The sequence below is a fragment of the Rhinolophus sinicus genome, chromosome 5, assembly GCF_057876585.1.
Source record: "Rhinolophus sinicus isolate RSI-liver-muscle chromosome 5, RSI-T2T, whole genome shotgun sequence".
Classification (NCBI taxonomy): Eukaryota; Metazoa; Chordata; class Mammalia; order Chiroptera; family Rhinolophidae; genus Rhinolophus; species Rhinolophus sinicus.
This window is the reverse complement of record NC_142505.1, coordinates 31,116,076-31,134,952: the sequence shown is the minus strand read 5'-3', so window position 1 is coordinate 31,134,952 and position 18,877 is coordinate 31,116,076. Positions and strand designations below refer to the sequence as shown.

Below are 18,877 nucleotides of genomic sequence, written 5' to 3'. Positions count from 1 at the left end.
AAAAGGGCAGGGCCAGGGAGAAAGGGGTGGAAGTGAGAGGTGGGGAACACTGGATAAAATGGCCCTTTCTCTGTGGCAGGTGAGCAGCAAGTGGCAGGCGAGGAAAGTGGAGTAACCTTGAATGAAGTTTGAAGTTTTAACAGTTAGACTGGGATGGACATCTTTAATCACCAAGAAGAGATTCACTCATTTCCTGACAGCGATTAGGGGCAACGGAAGAGCTAGACCCCATGAATAAATGCAATGGGTCAGTGGTAGCCAAAATAATGATTTTATAATTATATCCAAGGTGTCATGCTAAATCAAAGTAAAGTTTAAATATGTGTTTTTAATTTAATCTTCACAATGATCTTTTGAACTAGGTACTGCTGTTGTTCACATTTTATTGAGAAGAAAATTAAACTGATCAAAGTAAAGAAACTGTCGTCTGCCACCCCCCATCTTCCCTTACCCTCTGGTAACCACGAAACTATCAGTTTTTGTTTCTTTGTCTTGCTCCTTTGTTGCTTTCAGTTTTATATTCCACATATCAGTGAAATCACCTGGTGCTCGACTTTTTCTGTCCGAATCAAATATATGGTGAAGGAAAGAACATTGACTCTGGGTGGTGAACACACAATGTGATATATAGATGATGTATTACAGAATTGTACTCTTGAAACCTGTGTAACTTTACTAACCATTGTCACCCCAATAAACTTGGATTAAAAAAAAAAAGTTAAGCGACTTGTCCAAGAAAAAATGGCTATCAAGTGGGGATTTATCTCCAGAGTGGCCTCTTACCAACTGTGTAAGCTTTTGTCTTCCTGGTGAAACTCCAGGGTTCATGTTTACCTTGGGTAGTTATACAGAATCGTGGCCAACATGTTGGGCACTTTTACATTAAAAAAAACTCCCTCCTTCAAGACTTTTCCTCTCATCTGTTGGAACAAATGTCAAAATGTACTGATTTCAGAGAAGTTGCTTACTAACTTCTACAGTAAAGTTTCACAATAAAGATACAAACCTCTAAAGATATTCCCTACATACTTGTACTGCCGCATTTGGAAGCCCTTGTAGGCCCTATTGCCAGGCAACCAAAATCTGTCAAATAGTTTATTTCTTTGATATGTATGTTCTCTAGCCTCTGAAAGCAACTAGATTGTAAACAAAGACCTTTTCCTCACACCTTCTGAAATCAAAGGATTCCCATTCAGAAACGGGGCATGCTCTCCCAGGAGATAGGGAGAGAAAAAAAAGACACAGCCTCTCAGGTGCCCTGTTTCTCAAGCCACAAGTCACACAAAAATACTTGATAACTGTGAGAAGTTCGATGTGAAATCCAGAGGTACCGATCTAAATTCTCCCACCAGCCCCAGGAGGCATACATAGACCTTGAAGAGAATGTCAGGGAAGACAGGGGAGGAAGAAACACGAAGGACATATTTGAATACTTACTGCTGTCACCCCCTTGGGTACAGATGTTGCGAACGATCCTTTTCTTGATCTTACGCAGTTCGTCGAAATTATGAACCGTCAGTTTTTTATTTGCATCCCCGGTGATCTGAATGAGCTGCTGGTCATCCACTTCCCCGATGCCCACAGAGTAGATGTCAATGCCTTTGTTTCTCAGGTCTTCAGCGTCCTGAGCCACATCATCTTGGGACTTGCCGTCGGTGAGGACCAACAACACCTGTGGGGTACCTGCATTTATCCGGCTGCCCGTGTCTGGCCGGAAGTAACTCTTCACTTGCCGGAGTGCCGCACCGATGTGTGTGTTTCCAAAGAGCTGCTTGATCTTTTCAATCTGAAGTGATATTTCCTGTTTGCCTATGAACTTTCCCAGTGGAAACTCTGGCTGATAGATATGGCTGAACTGGGCCACTCCTATTCTCACTCTGTCGACACTGACATCAAAGTCTTGAACAACAGATGACAAGAATGTCTTCATCTTTTCGAAGTCTTTTTCATGTATGCTAGTCGAACCATCCACAAGGAAAACAAGGTCTACTTTTTCAACTTCACAATCTACAAAGAGGAGGAAAGGGAACAAAAACGAAAAGAATCAAATTGTTATTCTTTCTTTAGCCCAGCCAGAGTAAATTAAATGTTTGCACCTACACAGACCTGGTATTTCTGACAGTGGATTCTTATCTTATGCCACCTTGTGGTCACGTTAATTGGAGGAGAAATAAAAACAATCAGTTCAGAAAGGTGGCACTAAGCATGAACAACTCACATGTCCTTTTATGCTTCTCTTAGCTTTTCCATTGGTCTTACACTATTTTCTTTTCCAAGATTCCAGAGAACTGGGGTGGTGCTACAGAGACCTTGTTCTTACTTGCAATCTAGTCTTAGCTCTTCTGGAAAACCCAGTGACAATAGTAGCACAGTAAGAAAAAACAAAATAACACACATTTATTTAGATTCAAACAAAGAGACAGAAAGTCTGTAGTATTGACTTGCCTCCCTGGGCCAATAAGCCAATAATTTTCTGGTTTATTAAGACAAATTGAAGTTTTAAAAATCAAGCCTTCTGACCTATATCTAGTCAGGTTTTCCTCTTTACCAGCCGCCTTTGTGGTGCATACGGGCAAAAATGTCTACTTGAGAATAGTAGTTTGAACAAACAATGCAGTGTAGTTTATTAGAGATGCTTCCTTTGTATTAACACAGCAAATACAAATAGAATATGAAAGACCATTTCCAGTGAGTGAGTTATGCTTGGCACCCGCTTATGTGTATCACTTAGCCTTCTGGTAAACATTACATTTCCTTGAATTCCCCAGAGATCTCACCACTGACCTAACTCACTTAATTCTCGTTTTAGCCTCGGGAAAGATTAAAGGTGTCTGAGAGTTCCCAAGTTGAGATAAGCAAAAAAGAGATAAAAAGAAACATGATAAATAAATCCTTCAGGAATTGGTTAACTTATTAAAGTCCTTTGTTTGAGTCAAATAAAGGGAATAAACTACTTTTTTTCTGCCCAAGGGAGTGCTTTCCATATAAAAATACAATGTCAACTTCTACAGTGAACTTGAAAAGGACAGACCAACGGCCACCAGAAGGTAAGAGATTTGTCCTAGTTTTCAGTAAGATCCAAAAAGATTTTATTAGTTTTGTGAAAGATAGTAGTTGCATTCTAAGGAGGCAACACATCTGAAAACCAGAAAAGTTAATTTTTAAAAAGAACTGAACCAAGATATTGGAATCCTAGACTAACAGCAATTCATCTAATAAAAATACTATTTTTAGTACACTACATCTTAATAAAAATAAGGAATTTTAATAGACCACAATCTCCTTTGAAACAAATGACAGCTGAATGAATGAATGAACATATACATAAATGTGGCAATGCAATCTCCAGATGCCAGAATAGAAATATGGCATCCAGGGCAAAAGAAGTCCTACTGTACTCTGCTCTGCAGACATCTGACGCTGGAATAGAATGTTTATTAATGAGCTTGTGCCATTATGTGAATAGGTGAAGGAACTGGGGACTTCAAGACTGGAGGAGAGGACTTTAGGCAATGATCGTGGTTGTTAGGAAGGGATAGAATTTGATTTCTTGTGTAAGGAGCAGGAAGAACTAGTGGGTAGAAATGACACATGAACAAATTTGTGTTCCAATAAATAAAGCTTAGTCAAAAAAAAAAAAAAATGGTGACTTCCCCATCATTAGAAGAGTTTAGGCAGAAGCGAGTAGGAATACTGTAGAAGGAATTCCTCTTTGGGGAGGAGGCCGAATGAAATGTCCTTGAGGTCTTTCTGACCCTGAGATTCTGTAACATGGGAAGTCCTACCCAACAATCAGTGCTCCTTCTCTCCTGGTTGGAGAACTTGCTCCTGAGGGCTACTGCTTTCTCCCTCATTTGGATCTCTGTTGATAATTAAGAAAAACTCAACTGACAAACCTTACCTACTTGTGAAGTGTTACACAAACTGGCTGACACATTTGAAAGGATCCCTTTCAGGCCTCCAAAATTCTTCACGAAGAAGTACTTGTCACTCGATCCTGCCATGGCCAGCAGCTCCACAGGATTTGCCTCAGCGACCCCCACGGCCAGGACAAGAATCCCTCTGTCTCGCAAGGCCTTGGCTGTGGCGTTGAGCTTATCCGCATCATGAGACTGCCCATCGGTGATCACAATGAGGACTTGGGGGACCCCCCGGTGCAGGCGGCTGCCCTGGTGTTCGGTGAACATGTGGCCTGAGAAGTCCAGTGCCTTGGCAGTGTATGTGTTACCCCCCAAGGGCAGCTCATTCTGGAGCACTGAAATCACCTCTGATTTTGTGCCAAGGTCACCCAGATGGAACAGCACTTCTGGGTCATCAGAATACCTCAGAGCCCCAAATTGGACCTGATTCTTGCCAACATCGGCTTTTTTCACCAAGTCAATCATGAAGTCCTTCATGGTATTAGATTGACTCCTGTTAATGCTGCCAGAGGTGTCAATTACAAACACGACGTCTAAAACTTCAATCCTCTTGCATTCTGAATGAGGAAGAGAAAGGAAAGCCATGAGATTAGCTTTGAACATCATGAGATTAGCTTTGGACAGCATGGGAGACTCCCCTCACCTGCCCTGCTGTTTAATTGCCAGTGTCTCCTCTCCATGGGATCAAGCTGTACATTTCTTACGTAACAGCCACAATGCATGTGTATTTGTATTGCCAGTGAGTAGTAATGTAAATTAGGTGAGCTTTTAGGAAAAGGCAGAAGGGAAGTGAAGCCTTCTGTAAGTAAGGGGAGGGGGCATTCTCCTGGACTAAAAAAATAAAACAAAACAAAAAAACAACTGCAATTCTTTGGAAATTTTCCTGTATAAATGGTTCCTTCAACATATGTTTTCATTTACACGAATTTGTTTATTTTTCTTAAGCCACAGGGATCATGAGATTTTATTCTTAATATAAACCTTGGGGAAATGACCAAGTAAAATGAATTTGACACCACTGTATATATTTTTTTATGGTTATATGATAGCTGACTTTTCAAGGTTACATTTTCTCCCTTTTTGACATTCTTGAAACATTGTCTGTTTCATTATTGGGCCTCATCATAGAAATAAGCCCATTTCACACTTGGCCCAACTAAGTTGCCCTGGCATGACGCTCCTATTAACTTTTTATTCCTTGGGTCAATGCCATGGAAAAGTAAAGCAGGAAAGACCCAATAAATACTTAATCCATGTGTACATAGCATATTCTATCTAAAAGTGCAGAGTTCTAAACTCCAACTCATTCGTTCTAGAGAAGTAGAATTGGAAGGTATTTAATGATTTAGCCCTATGTAGCACAATGTCTCCCCAGGCTGTACAAAGGCATGTTCCAAATATTAACTCATCCATTCTGGAGAAATGGAATTGTGACAAAGTAACACCCCTCCGCCCCCGCCAAGAGGTTCACCACATATCCCTTTTGCTGGCACTTGCTTGCTATGCGATAGGGCTGTTGAAAACCCTAAAACCAATACATTTACCCCAACAACTAGAAGCTATGTGTGCAGAGCCATAAACCAAATTTTCAAGAAAGGCTGTGTGAAATAGAAAATATGTATTGGTCTCTGTCCACAGTTCCTGACACAGAGCTCCGAAAACCCTTGCAATTTCCTGGGTGACAAGAGTGTTTTTTGTTCTAATGAGGTGACTGAGTGTGTCCCTGAATGGTTCCTGGATAAGGGCAAGTGACCAGAAAGACCAAACCATCATTAGGAGCTTGGAATTTTCAGCCCCACTCCCTGTTTTCTTGAGAAGGGAGAAGGGCTGAAAACGGAGTTAAGAATAGATCATTTCTATGTGACAAAGCTTCCACAAAATCCCATAAGTACATGGTTCAGAGACCTTCCAGGTTAGTGAACCCATGAAGGTGCTAGAAGAGTGGGGTGCCCGGAGAGAGCATGAAGCTCTGTGCCCCTTCCCTTATAACTTGCCTTATGCCTCTCTTTCATCTGGGTGTTCATCTGTACCCTTTATCATATCCTTTAATAAATCAGGAAATATGTTTTCCTGAGTTTTGTGAGCCACTCTAGCAAATTAATGGAACCCAAGGAGGAAGCTGTTGGAACCTCCCATCTCTAGTGGGTAAGTCAGAAGCATAGGTGATGGGCTTGTGACTGGTGTCTGAAGTGGAGGTGGGGCAGTCTTATGGGACTGAGCCCTCAACCTGTGGGATCTGACGCTATCTCTGGTAGACAGTATCAGAGCTGAGTTGAATTCTTGGACACCCTGCTGGTATCTGCCAATTGCTTATTGGTATGGGAAAAAAAAAAATCTTCACACATCAGAAGTGAAATGTGTTATGTGAACAGTAAAGGAGATAACAGGAATGAAACAAAAAAAACGAAAGAACTGGGTTTTTCCCTACACAGGAAGAAAAAAAAAAATGGAATTTTTCCTTTACAGGCTGGTTCCACTAAAGAAGAAACTATGTCCCTCTGGCCTTCAGCTCCCCTGGGGGTCTGGGGGGTGGACGGTTCAGGGTTGAGCACCCTTCAAAGAGTTCAGATTTGTTCCGGGTGGAATTACTGGGAAATACAATACAGGTATTCCTCTTTCCACAAAACACAGATCACGGTCACCAAACCTTTTCATGGGAGTTGAATAGAACTGTTATTTGAATAACAGAACAATGTTCCTCACTTCAGTCAAAACTCCATTAAGACCATCTCCTTCATCGATATTTTTCAGAATGCTTCTGTCATCAAGCCTGGTGAGTCACAGTATAAACTAGTTCCTTAGAAGTTTTCACAAACATTATCTCGTTTTATACAAGTAATATTTTTTAAAAACTATAAAACTAACATAGAGAGTGGATGTTAAGTCAAAGGGGAACTACCTTCGCCCTCTATTTCCTACCTTGGCAGCCCACACATAGCTCAGGTTATATGAGGCAGGGCCCTTTGCCTCAAGGTGGCACGAATTCTGTGGTATAATTCATGCTCTAACATTTCCCATGGGATCATGTTGAAGCTACACTCCAGCTAAGCTCACTTTCTTGCTTAGCTCCTACCCATGCCCTGTCCCACATTCCTTACTCCCCTTCTGAAAACACCTCTTCAGTAAACCACTTCCGCAATAATCCCTGCCTCAGCTTCTGCCTCTAGGGAGCCAGACCTAAGACCCACTACGATACCACTTTTCTTAAATGGATGCCTCATCGCCCTAGTGCTATTTGTTTACAAATGGGAAAGAACCAAAGTGGACCAAAATTGTCCCTTACTGACTGTTTACCTCAACAGTTCTGTTGAGGAAAGTTGCATTGTATACGTAGGTCAAAAGCCACTTGGCTAAACATTTCAATTAAACAAAACGTTGACAATGTTCAAATAGCAGTGGACTTAATTCAAGAAATAATGACTAACAATGGATACATGCTGTTTGGACAGTCCCACTAGTGGATATGCCCAGGCCTACCTTCACGGGGGCTACATATTCCAAAGACAAGATCATTTCCAATGTGCTGCAGAATGTCAAAATTCTCAACATAAAAAACCATCTCCGGCCTCCCGCTGATCTCCTCCAGCTGGGTGACGTTGGCGCCAAATACCCCCACAGAGTAGATAATCACGCCTTCTTGCCGAAGTGCCACTGCTGGGCCCTTGACTATGTCTTGAGCTTCACCATCCGTGATGAGGATGAGAAATTTCCTGACATTGGGCCGGGCCCCCTTGTTGGGGCTGAAGTACTGAGCCACAAAGGTCAGGGCACTACCAGTCAACGTGGTGTCTCCAATGTACTCCATTTGGTCTATTGCATCTGCAATCTTGCTTTGGAACGTATATTTGTCGAGCTGAAACTCTTCCTTATTGATGTTGCTGAACTGGACGACACCTACTTGCACCCGATCTGCCCCAATCTGAGTTTTGTTCACCAGGTTTTTCATAAATGTTTTCATTTTGATGAAGTTTTGACTTCCTATACTGCCAGAACTGTCCACCAGAAACATGATGTCAGCTTTCATCTCTTTGCAGGCTGCATGGGAGAAAGAGAGATGTTTACTCAGGTTGGCTTCGTGTAAAACAAAATTAAGAGTGAACAGGAAAATCCAAAACACAAATAATTCTATATTGAAGTTAAGTGTGTGCTTGGTAAGGATTGTTCGCAGGTAAATAAAGCATTGGAGGCAATAAAAGTGAGGCTGTTCTGTTATTTAGTAATTTCCTTTAATATATAACTCAGCGTTTCTCATCCTCGGCACTACTGACATTTCGAGCCAGGTGATTTTTGTTGTGGACGGTAGTCCATGCACTATAGGATACTGTAGAGTGTTTAGCAGTCTGACTTCTTCCTGTTAGATGCCACTAGCACTCCCTTAGTTATGACAACTGAAAATGTCTCTAGACATTGCCAAGTGTCCCCTGAGGGGACAGAATGTCCCTGTTTGAAAACTACTGATACAGCTCTAAAAGATTTCATACAAGTTTTATTAAAAAGCAATTTAAATAAACCTGAAGAACTCCTTAAAATCAGAAACCATTTGATCATACGCAGTGTCTCATCACGTATCTGTACTAGCAGGGATTTGTGGGAAGAAGCTCATTAATACTTATTAGGGAAAATGCCTCCAAACATTTTTATGCTTTCAGATATAGAACAGCAAAATAATGGACCCTCAGTTTTGTTCTGGAAACAAACACAGCTACACAAATCAACAAGCCTCAACTTGGAAGTTTATGTTGTTTCTCTAAACCTGCAATGTCAAATATTGCAGGAAGGCAATTTGTGAGCTGAAGTACAAAGGTAAAGCCGCCATTTTCCTACCTTCTTCGGTACAGATTTCTTGAACCACTTGGTTTCTTATGTCTTTCAAAGCATCAAAATCATGCACGTAATACACCCTCTTCTCCTCGCCGGCAATTTCTTGCAGCTGGGATTGGCTGGCCTCCTTGACCCCGATGGCATAAACATGGATGAGCTCTTCTCTCAGTCTGGTCGCAGGCTCCAAGATGCTATCCTTGGACATGGCATTTGTCAGGACAATAAGATGACATGGCACTCTGTTTCCTCGCTCCTTCTTTGCTTTTTGCAACAGCCCCAGTGTGAAATTCAGGGCTGCGCCTGTGTTTGTACTCCCACCCATCTGCCTGATGTTCTCAATGGCCTTTACCAAATCATGCTTGTTAGTGTATTTACTGATCTCAAATTCCAAGTCCCAGCTGTCAGCGTACTGAACGGCCCCAACCCGCACCTTTTGGGGAGCAATGTTGAACATCCTTACAACCTGTGACAGGAAGGTCTTCATTTCTTGGAAGTCTGTGGCCTGAGGGCTTCCAGAGCCATCAATGAGCAGATAGATGTCTGCTTCTTCAGTGTCCTCACAACCTAAAATGGAACAGGGAAGCTGAGTGTGGCATTGGGATAAGTGTGAAGAAGAAATGGGAGCAGATAGGAAGAACAAATACGAGCCTTTTCAGACATAAAAATGGGAAACAGGTTCTAGGTGTAAAAAAACACACACTCTGCTAGCTTAACATAGGGGAATCTGAGCATCAATTGGGCCAAATGAATTTCTTCTCACCGTTTTAGACTATTTGCATAACTCTCTGCCATGAATCAGGATAAATCTGGATATAATAAAATTAGAAAGAAAACTTGAAGAGGTTTTGTACAAGTTACTTCTTTCATTAGTGAATAACCACTTCACAAAAAGTCAGTTCGTGTGTTGTGACACAGAGAAGGTTTTTAACTGAACATTGTGGACATATGAGCTCTCTTTTTTGAAACCTTGAACAAATTATTTACTCTTCATCCACTCTGAGTCAATTACTAAAACTAACAGTATTGTCAGTGGCCTTATTTGTGTAAGATGATGACACTTTCATAGTAAACATGCTACAAATATCTGTTGAAGAATATATACATATATACTTATATGTGTACATACACACATTTATGTAACATACATGTGCACATATAATATATAAAATACATTGCTCTCTCAACTCACAGATACTAGACAAATTAATTATTCGGTCCTCAATCCGAATCATGCTTCCTATTCATTCTCTAAAATGGAATTTGGGGATGAGGAAAGAAGAAAAAGGAGAGAAAATTACAAAAAGAAACAAAGGAAAGAGCAGGTGAACACGAAAGGCAAAGAAGAGAAAGAAATAAGTGAGGGGAAGAAAAATAGCAAAGATGGTACTCAGGGGTGTTTATAAATAACAAAGAATCCAATTAAAACTGTTCAGAAGAGGAAAAAAGGGAAATCTCTTTTCCCCATTCCAATACCTCAATAGCCTATATCCCCCCCAAGTTACATTTCATGTGATCAAGCTAAAGTAAAAAATTAGGAGTATATTCTCGCTCTCCACCTCGTACCCCACCAATCCCTTTGGTAAATATAATACCTAAAAGACAAGAAGAAAGAAAAAGAATCTGAATAATTTTTCTCTCAGCAAAAGACTTTACCAGATTTGAGATTTTCAGTCCGTTCTGAAAAGATAGAGACTGTGTGCGTTATTTGTTTCCGCAGCTTCTTTAGAAATGTCTGGTTGTGAGCGGCCAGGTGGGAGAAGGTCTTGAGTTTGGAGACATACTGCTCACTGGGGTGTGATGCTATCTTTTCCAGCTGGATGTCGCTGGCCCCCTCTATGCCCATGGTGAAGATGGTCACGCCCTGGCGCCGGAGGTCAATGGCTGCCTTAGTCACGTTGTCTTCCGATGGTCGGTGGGTCACCAACACCGCAATCTGGGGCACCCCCTGATTCTCCCGACTGCCGTTCTGTGCCCTGAAGACTTCCTTCCTGATCTTTTCGATGGCAGCTCCGGTGTAGGCCTCCCCAGCCTGGGGAGAGAGGTTCTGTATGTACCGGAGAACCTCTGACTTATTTATGCCCCTGCTCAGTGAATTTATCACCTTTATCTCACTGCTGTAAGCCACTAGGCCAATCCTCATGCAGTTTTCCTGTATGTCAAGAGCAGAGACAATTTCTTCTAGGAATTCTTTAAGATAGTCCAAGTTCTCCTGGCTGCCATTGATGGATACATCCAACAGGAACACAACATCAGCCACAGAAGTGCCTTGGCAAACTGTAAGGGCAAAGAATGAGAAAGCACCATTTGAGTGGGAGGTTCAGCATCTCTGCTCAGCATTAGAAGGCATGGAGAACATCTACCAGAGCTTGATTATGCACTTAAAGAAAGAAGGAGGTATACAAAATGATTATGAAGCTGAGATCGGAGGGTCCTGGGTTCAAATATTAGATCTTAGCTAAACACCCAGCTTTGATATCCTCATTTGTAAAATGGAAATAATACTATTTATCTCATAGAGTTGCTTTGGGGATTAAATGAGATAATGTGATTAGCATGGAGCCTGGTGCATAACTCATTAAATGAATAGCAGCAACTACTATATATTAAAATCATTTAAGCACCATCACCGTTAAAATCAGCAGTTATAGGCCAAATATTCCTAAGGGATGGTAATGGCACAGCAACTGCATTTTCCATTATTTTATTTGGGGAAGATGTTAGTAATAGGATTCATATTTTTACAGATTACCACAAGAAAAGCATTCTTTAGTAACAATAGATAATTATATATGTCATGTCATTCAAATTGATGTAACCAGAAATAATGGGAGTTTCCTATGTTACTTATTTGGACTTATATACTTTGAGCAAATTGTTTTTTTACTGGCTCTCTCCTGCTCCTCACTTGAATGATATTCATAAACTCTTGGCCTTTCTTGTTAGTTAAGAGAATAGTACAAGGGGCAGACCAGAACAGGAGGTTGGAGGTGGAACACAACACAGGGGAGTTAATTCAGAACAGAGAATCAGGAAGGGAGGCGGCATGGGGTCCAAACTACACGGATCTGGGGATCGAGACCTGACTTCAAGCTGCATCCTGGCCCTGGGCCAGGCCATGTTACCTCTAAGGATACCTGCAAGTTCCTCCCTTCGCAATTGAGCATTTGGACTTCCTGAAGTTGTTTTCAGCTCTAACGTTCTGTGGTTACATTACGTGACTTCAGTAGTCAAGGGTTTCTTTCAGGAAAAAAAAATCACCTTTTAAATGAACCAGTAATAAGACTACATAGCAAATAAAGCCGGAGAAATAGCTCAGAGAGAGACAAGCTGGTAGCAGGGAGAAGGCATCCATGAATTTTAAGAGGCCTATAAATAACATGCAGGATGGTTAAAACATGGAAAACCAAGGCTTGTGGAGTTCACTAGATTTAAAATGGCCGCACTCATTGGGCCCTTTTGAACACAGAGGTATTTAACACCTGAAAATTCAGCCCAGCTTTTGAGGAAAGGGATGTTCACAGAGTCTCCATCCTCTCTCCATATTCATTTGTCAAAAGCATTTTATCGTCATTTCTATATGGGCCCCTTAAGCCTACCTTGGAAAACAATATCATCAGTGGCTCCTTCCTTGTACTGAACCACATCCTTGATGATCTGCGTCATGTTCTGGGAAAACGCGCTGAGGTCTCTGATGGATCGAAGGTTGAAATGAAACTGAGCCGTGGCCATGGCCTTCAGGTTCTCCTCAGAAGCTTTCTGCAGCCCCACGGAGATGATTCTCACCCCGTCTTCCCGCAGGGCCTTGGCAGCCTCTTCTACCTCATCCTCGGACTCGGCTGAAGCCAGGACCACCAAAATCGGGGGAAACAGTTTCTTGTCTCTGCCATTGGTGGGTCCAGAGAAATAGGTCCTGTGAGCTTCCTGGAGAGCGTTTCCTATGCGCAGGGAGCCACCCATGAAGGAGAAATTCTTCTTGAGGCGGTTCAACATGGGGTTCCTGCTCTTGAAGGTGTTCAGCTGGAATTCACTATGGAGCTTGTCGCTGTACTGGGCCAGGGCCACGCGGTATTTGTTGGCCTCTATGGGGAGACTGGTGATCATTTTGTTGATGAACGTTTTCACAAAAGGGAAGGACTTCACTCCCATGTGATCAGAGCTGTCCACCAGAAACACGACATCTGCAAACTCAGGGCCTAAAACCATATACAAAGAAAAACAAAGCATAAACTTTAAAAATTCACTGCCATGTTTAATGCCAACCGTATGGGAAAAACTTTCATCTTTTATCTATGTTTTTAACACTTGCCCAAAGAATTGAAAATAGCCTGAAATTAATCATCCGGTCAAGGAAAAATAATTTGTTTCTTGGGCTGATTCTTTAGATACCCTCTCATTTGAACTGATTACAAAATTAAGCATCTCTTTTGCAAGGAATTAATTAGAAATAGGTCAATTTAGAGAAGTAAAAAATCCTGGGCTTTTATACACTTAGTGAATAGTTTCCCCTTGTAATTTTTTCTTTCAGAATTTGACCTCAATTTATATCAAGAGGATAAAAATTTTAATTGAGAATTAAACTGCTTCAGATTTGTTTGAATGGAGACATCTGAAAGATAATCTTTCATTGTGATTCCAATTTTAGCTCTCCAACAAGCCATCTGATTAACTTATAAACACATGATTTTTTTTTTTTTATTAGTTTCAGGTGTACAGGAACATAATGAAGCTGACACTGAACAATAATGAATGTCAACTACAACATACTGATTTTTTAATGCCAAAGTGTCAAATTGATTATGTTTATAAAATACCCAAATATCATAAGGATATGGGATTGCCTTAATCTATTTTAAAGTTATTTATAAAATTTTTGGTGAATCATATGAGGGAGCATTATAATTGGTAAATTTACTCTCACATAAAATTTGATAGAAGCCAGTAAACCTTAAGCTGGGAGAAGGATTTTGGTCTCAGTTTCTACTAAAAATATAATTTTTATATAGGAATACAATACTTTGCTGAAATTCAATGCTGGGTATGCAGAATTACAGTTTTATGTGATAGAGAATCACTGGGTTCAAGCACAAAATGTTGTTTGTTGGTGGTCTGCTGGTTAAGTTTGAATTCAGAACTCTCACCACTTTAGTATAAGATCCATTCCTTGTCTGGGGAAGGGAAATGTCTGCGTGTGTCTAGATGGTGTGTAATTAAGAAAACACAGTGTAATTGAACAAGTAATGGAACTCCTGACTTTGTTATCAGCTAATTCTACCCACTCTGTCAAGCCATTTAACATATTTGGGCCTCAGTAGCCTCACATTTAAAATAGATTCAATGAGAAAATATCTAAGATCTCGCTTCACTCTGAGATTCTGATTATCTTAATTGATTACTAGATAAATTCTAATGAAATTATAATACCATCAATCTTTTCCTGTCTATAAATGTTAGGAAACCAACTTTGGCACCCCTGCATGCTATTTCATTCTTTTTATGGCAATCTGATCAAGGCATAGTGGATAAAATCATTCTTTCTTTTCTTCTAAATAATCTAATTTCAACAAGTTTGATGATCATATAGCCAGCAGCATCTCATGGGAAGATATAAGTGAGGGTGAATCAATATCTTCCTCCAAGAGAAGGCTGGAACCCCTACGAAGACTGTCAGGATGGCTTGACTTGTGACCTTTCTATTCATGGATAAACCTTCACATCTTGTGTGGAGAAAGGAAATGTAGACAACCAGCCTGTGAGCTAGATTCAGGTTCTGATAAGGCCCATCACTATTTCTGAACCATGGAACAATTGGGGGGAAAGTATGGCCTTTTAAAAGAAATATCAGGCCCAATGAAACATCAAAGGAAGACGTTTGCAGGACAAAGTCTTAGTTTATTTCTTCAGAAAACTTGCTACCAAGGTCAGAGTCCCTGAGAAAGCTGTAAAAGCTAATACAGGTGGCCCGGGACACGAAGTGACAGTATAAGACCTAATTATTTAAGAGGTGGTAGAGGCAATGTAAGGTAGGCCAGTATTTTGACTTCAAGTCCACTGGACATACTTGTAGAATGCTGACAGGCAATAGACAGAATAAAAGCACTTTCTTTATAATAAGCAAACAGTTTAAATTGGAGCAAAATCTGAATTCTTGACCAAGATAATGTTTTGGCACAAATTAGGAAGAGATGTTCCAAATTTTCCAAGCCTGAACTAATATTAAGAGACATAAATTTATGTAATCTCTCAGAAGACCTAAAAGGGCTTCAAACTTTGGACAAAATAACAGCTCTAATTATCTTTCTATTATTATCAAGGAATAAAGTCCAGAAAAAAAATGATCTTCCAAGGAACAAAGGGTGGCAAGAAAAAGAAATTGAGTTACCACCCTACCCTTACCACTATCAAAACCAAAACAAAGTGAAACAAAACTCAACTTTTAAGTAGGTCAAAATCATGTATTATCTATTTTCCAAAATGAAAATTAAAGAAAAGAATTCTTTCCCTTATTTTTCCTTACCAGTATCTTGGTTCACAGAAACATGGGAGCAAATTATTACGAGGAACAAAATCAGCAGCATTTTCCTATTATGACCTGAAAAAGACTCCAACTTGAAATCTGAAAAGACAAAACAAAAAACATCTAAAATCATTGTGGATATTATTTGAGAAACAACTCTCACACACATAAGACTACACAAAATTATGTAATAAATTGGGTGCAACAAGGGACAAGGAATTTTTGAGGTTCCCTGAACTTCTGATCTGTGAAATGTCTTAGAGAAAAGTGAACCATCAACATTTAAAGAATCATAAGTTTCTCCACATCCCCGGGCCCTATGGAAACACAAGATTTTAGATTGTCAGTAGAGGTAGCCAGAAGCATTCTAGCCCCAACAATATTATGTGTTCCTATTAGTCATTTTTCCTATACCCTAGTGTCACCCTCCGTCTACTCATTGCCAAAACAATTCAGAGCTCGTTTTTGGGACACAACCTAAGCCCTGATTTCGTGATTTCTCCATCATGAACATGTAGGTATATTTCATATTTGAGCAGTATTTCTAGATGTGGTTAATTAAAAATAATTATTCCCTTTCCTACATAATTAGAAAGGTAACCATTTCCCTTCATTCTTAAATTTGAGAGAAGACAAAAAATAAGTAGTGATCCTCCGTATTCCATACGATGTCTTGCTCCTCAGAATGACGCAATTAGTACTACTTTGCTTCTAACTATCTAGAACAGCATGAGGTAAGGGTTTTCCAATTCTAAGGCATTTCAACAACCTTGAATCATTCATTTCATAGAATGAAACAATAAAGATATTGAAAATAAATATTTTAATTAAGCAGATTAGGCTCATTCATTCACCCATTCATCCATTGAATGAAGAAATGAATTGATTCATATTAATAAACTAGTGTCTGTTTCTTACTTAACTTTTACTCAAACCTGTGTTTGCAATATTTAGTTGTCTCGCTCTTTGTCAGGCAGGTGCCTAGTGCTTCATATTTCACCTCTTCAGAAAAGGGACCTGTGCCATGGGTAATTCCACCTGTTTCCTAACCTACTTCATTGTCCCTCTGACATTCTGGAATTTGGGACTCTGTTTTATTCCTTCATAAGAAGACTAGATGAGATAAACTTTTCAGGCGGTAAGTCAATTTATCAATCCTATTCTAGAGGTCATCAGTAAGCTGGAAGAGGCTCTTAAGAGGTTGTTATTTTTGTTTTCTAGTCTAACCCTTTCATTTCGGAGGAACTTTGGTCCCAAAGTGAATTGCCCAAAGTAAAAACCAAATCATACTATATGTACATTTTTTTAAACTAATGTGTATAACAATAATAAATTCTACCTTTGCTGAGTCTTTCTTATGTGCCATCCCCTGTGCTGACAGCTTTATATTTGTTTGCCTGTTTGATATTGATAACAAACCTGGTAGCAGATGATATTGTTGTTCCAATTTTATAGATAAGGAAGCAGAGATTCATCAAGGGGACATAACTGACTTAAGGCCACATTGATAAAATGGGACACAGTTGAAACTAGAGCCCATGTCTGTCTGACTCTAAAATCTGTACTTTCAAACTCAGTTACCCTGAATCCTAAACTCAATGTTATGAATGCAGAAAGTGTCTCCGAGTTTCTTTATTCTATGTCTTTTTTCCTAAGTATCAGGAAATATTGGCAGTTGTTTTCATGCCTTCTTATTTTTGCCTTTCAAAACTTTTGTGTTTCTATCATGAGCTGTATAAATAAGTGCTATCTTTAGGAGTTATAAGAAAAAAGAGAAGATGCTTCAGGAAGAGTCCACAGGATAAATGTCTAAAATTGGAAGAATGAATGTTAAAATCTGGATAGAAAAGTAAGGATTACATAAAGCAAGCCACAGTAATCCCAAAGCAGCACACAGCATCTGGAAATATTCCCAAGCAGATGGTCAATACCACTGGTGAATTCAAAATTGAGTTCTTTGGAATGGCATCTACTGAAACAATTTTCTTGCAGTCTTTAAGAGGAACCCCAAATATGGTGTGCTGTGAGGCTATACAACATTGTGGAAGGCCAGTAAAAGTTCTCTTGAAGTACTTACGTGCCCGGCTTTCAGTGTGTGATAGGACCTGTGGTGGGACTAAATCATCAAGCTCATGCTTGGGAGGCTTGGCTTCATTTTTAACACGTCAAAACATGGACGAGTTGCCTATAATCTGCAGGAGGTATGACAATTTCTCAAACGCGTCCTAGAAAAAATGCTCCATACCTCATTGCTGAATATCATACAGTCACCTTCCAAGTACTCCCCTTGGGAAGCTAGGCACTGACGCTAGGGACTGACGTCCACCCTTCAAAGCAATTTTGGAACTCTTTTTCTGGAATAGCCATCAGAGCTGTCGTCGTATTATCTTTGATGTCCTGAATGTCATCAAAATGTCTTCCTTTCAATATTTACTTTATCTTTGGTAAAGAAAGAAGTCATTGGGGGCCAGATCAGGTGAGTAGGGAAGGTGTTCCAATACGGTTATTTGTTTACTGGCTAAAAACTCCCTCACAGACAGTGCTGTGTGAGTTAGTACATTGTTGTGATGCAAGAGCCCTGAATTGCTGGTGAAAAGTTTTGATCATTTTTCATCTTTTTCACGCAGCCTCTTCAGCACTTCCAAATAGTAAACTTGGTAAACTGTTTGTTCAGTTGGTACAAATTCATAATGAATAATCTTTCTGATATCAAAAAAAGTTAGCAACATCATTGCAACAAATTCGCTAACTTCAATGTCAGACCTCACATGTTGTTCTACCACCAGAACTGACCAGAATTTATATAATTAAAAATTTAAAACGTGAATATTGAAAAAAAATTTTTAAATACCCAAAGATATGAGGGGAGAACAAAGGAGAGATTTACTTAAAGTAACAACGTAAAATTTAAATTCATGGTACAGTCCATCTTAATATAACAACGATGAGACTGATTGCTTCTCATTATAGAAACAGTCTCATAGGTACACGTCTCTTTAATCTGAATTTTGTTGTACTCTATTCATTCTGAATCAAGTAAGCTGAGTCTAATACACATATTTTGGAAGTTATATGCTATAAAAAGCCTTTTTAAAATCTGGATGTCTGTAAACATTCTGTTGAGAAGGTATGATGTTTCTAATTTAAACTACAGCTGCAAAAGCAACACAGCCATCCAACCCTTGGCTTCAAAACCAGAATATTTAGAAATTGTGCAACACTTCTCTTGAGGCTATCAAGCACCAGGGTTTCAGGGAGACCTCTGCTCCCTACAAGCCAATTCATAATCTATGATATGTCTCCCCCCCAAAAACCAACCAAACAAAAAAATTTAAGAGCCCAGAAGGAATACAACAGAAACTTCAGTAGAATTAAATGTCATTTCTTTCATTTAAAATAAGCACACATGATACATCATTTCTAAGCACTAATTTTATTTTTCTTAAGAAACAATGTTGTCAGCTGTTGCACTATTAGAAATAACACTGGGTCTGTGCCATAGAGTTCAAAATAAATGGTTACTTGCTTATTTAACCCCTGATCTCTTCACTATTTCCCTTCCTGGAGCCATTTCTATTCAGAAGTCAAAAGATACAAAGAAAACTATTCAAGATTAAACTCA

At 39.7% G+C, this 18,877-nt stretch overlaps 1 protein-coding gene across 1 annotated transcript in view; it reads right to left on the bottom strand.

Annotated features, from left to right (window-relative positions):
• COL6A6 (collagen type VI alpha 6 chain) overlaps positions 1-18,877 on the bottom strand; it is a 127,348-nt gene that overhangs the window by 72,583 nt on the left and 35,888 nt on the right. The window contains 7 exon segments of the mRNA XM_019725970.3: positions 1,438-2,007; positions 3,902-4,477; positions 7,398-7,955; positions 8,745-9,305; positions 10,395-11,015; positions 12,338-12,934; positions 15,256-15,354. Of these exon segments, the coding sequence (XP_019581529.3) occupies positions 1,438-2,007; positions 3,902-4,477; positions 7,398-7,955; positions 8,745-9,305; positions 10,395-11,015; positions 12,338-12,934; positions 15,256-15,316 (3,544 nt within the window). The 5' untranslated portion in view covers positions 15,317-15,354.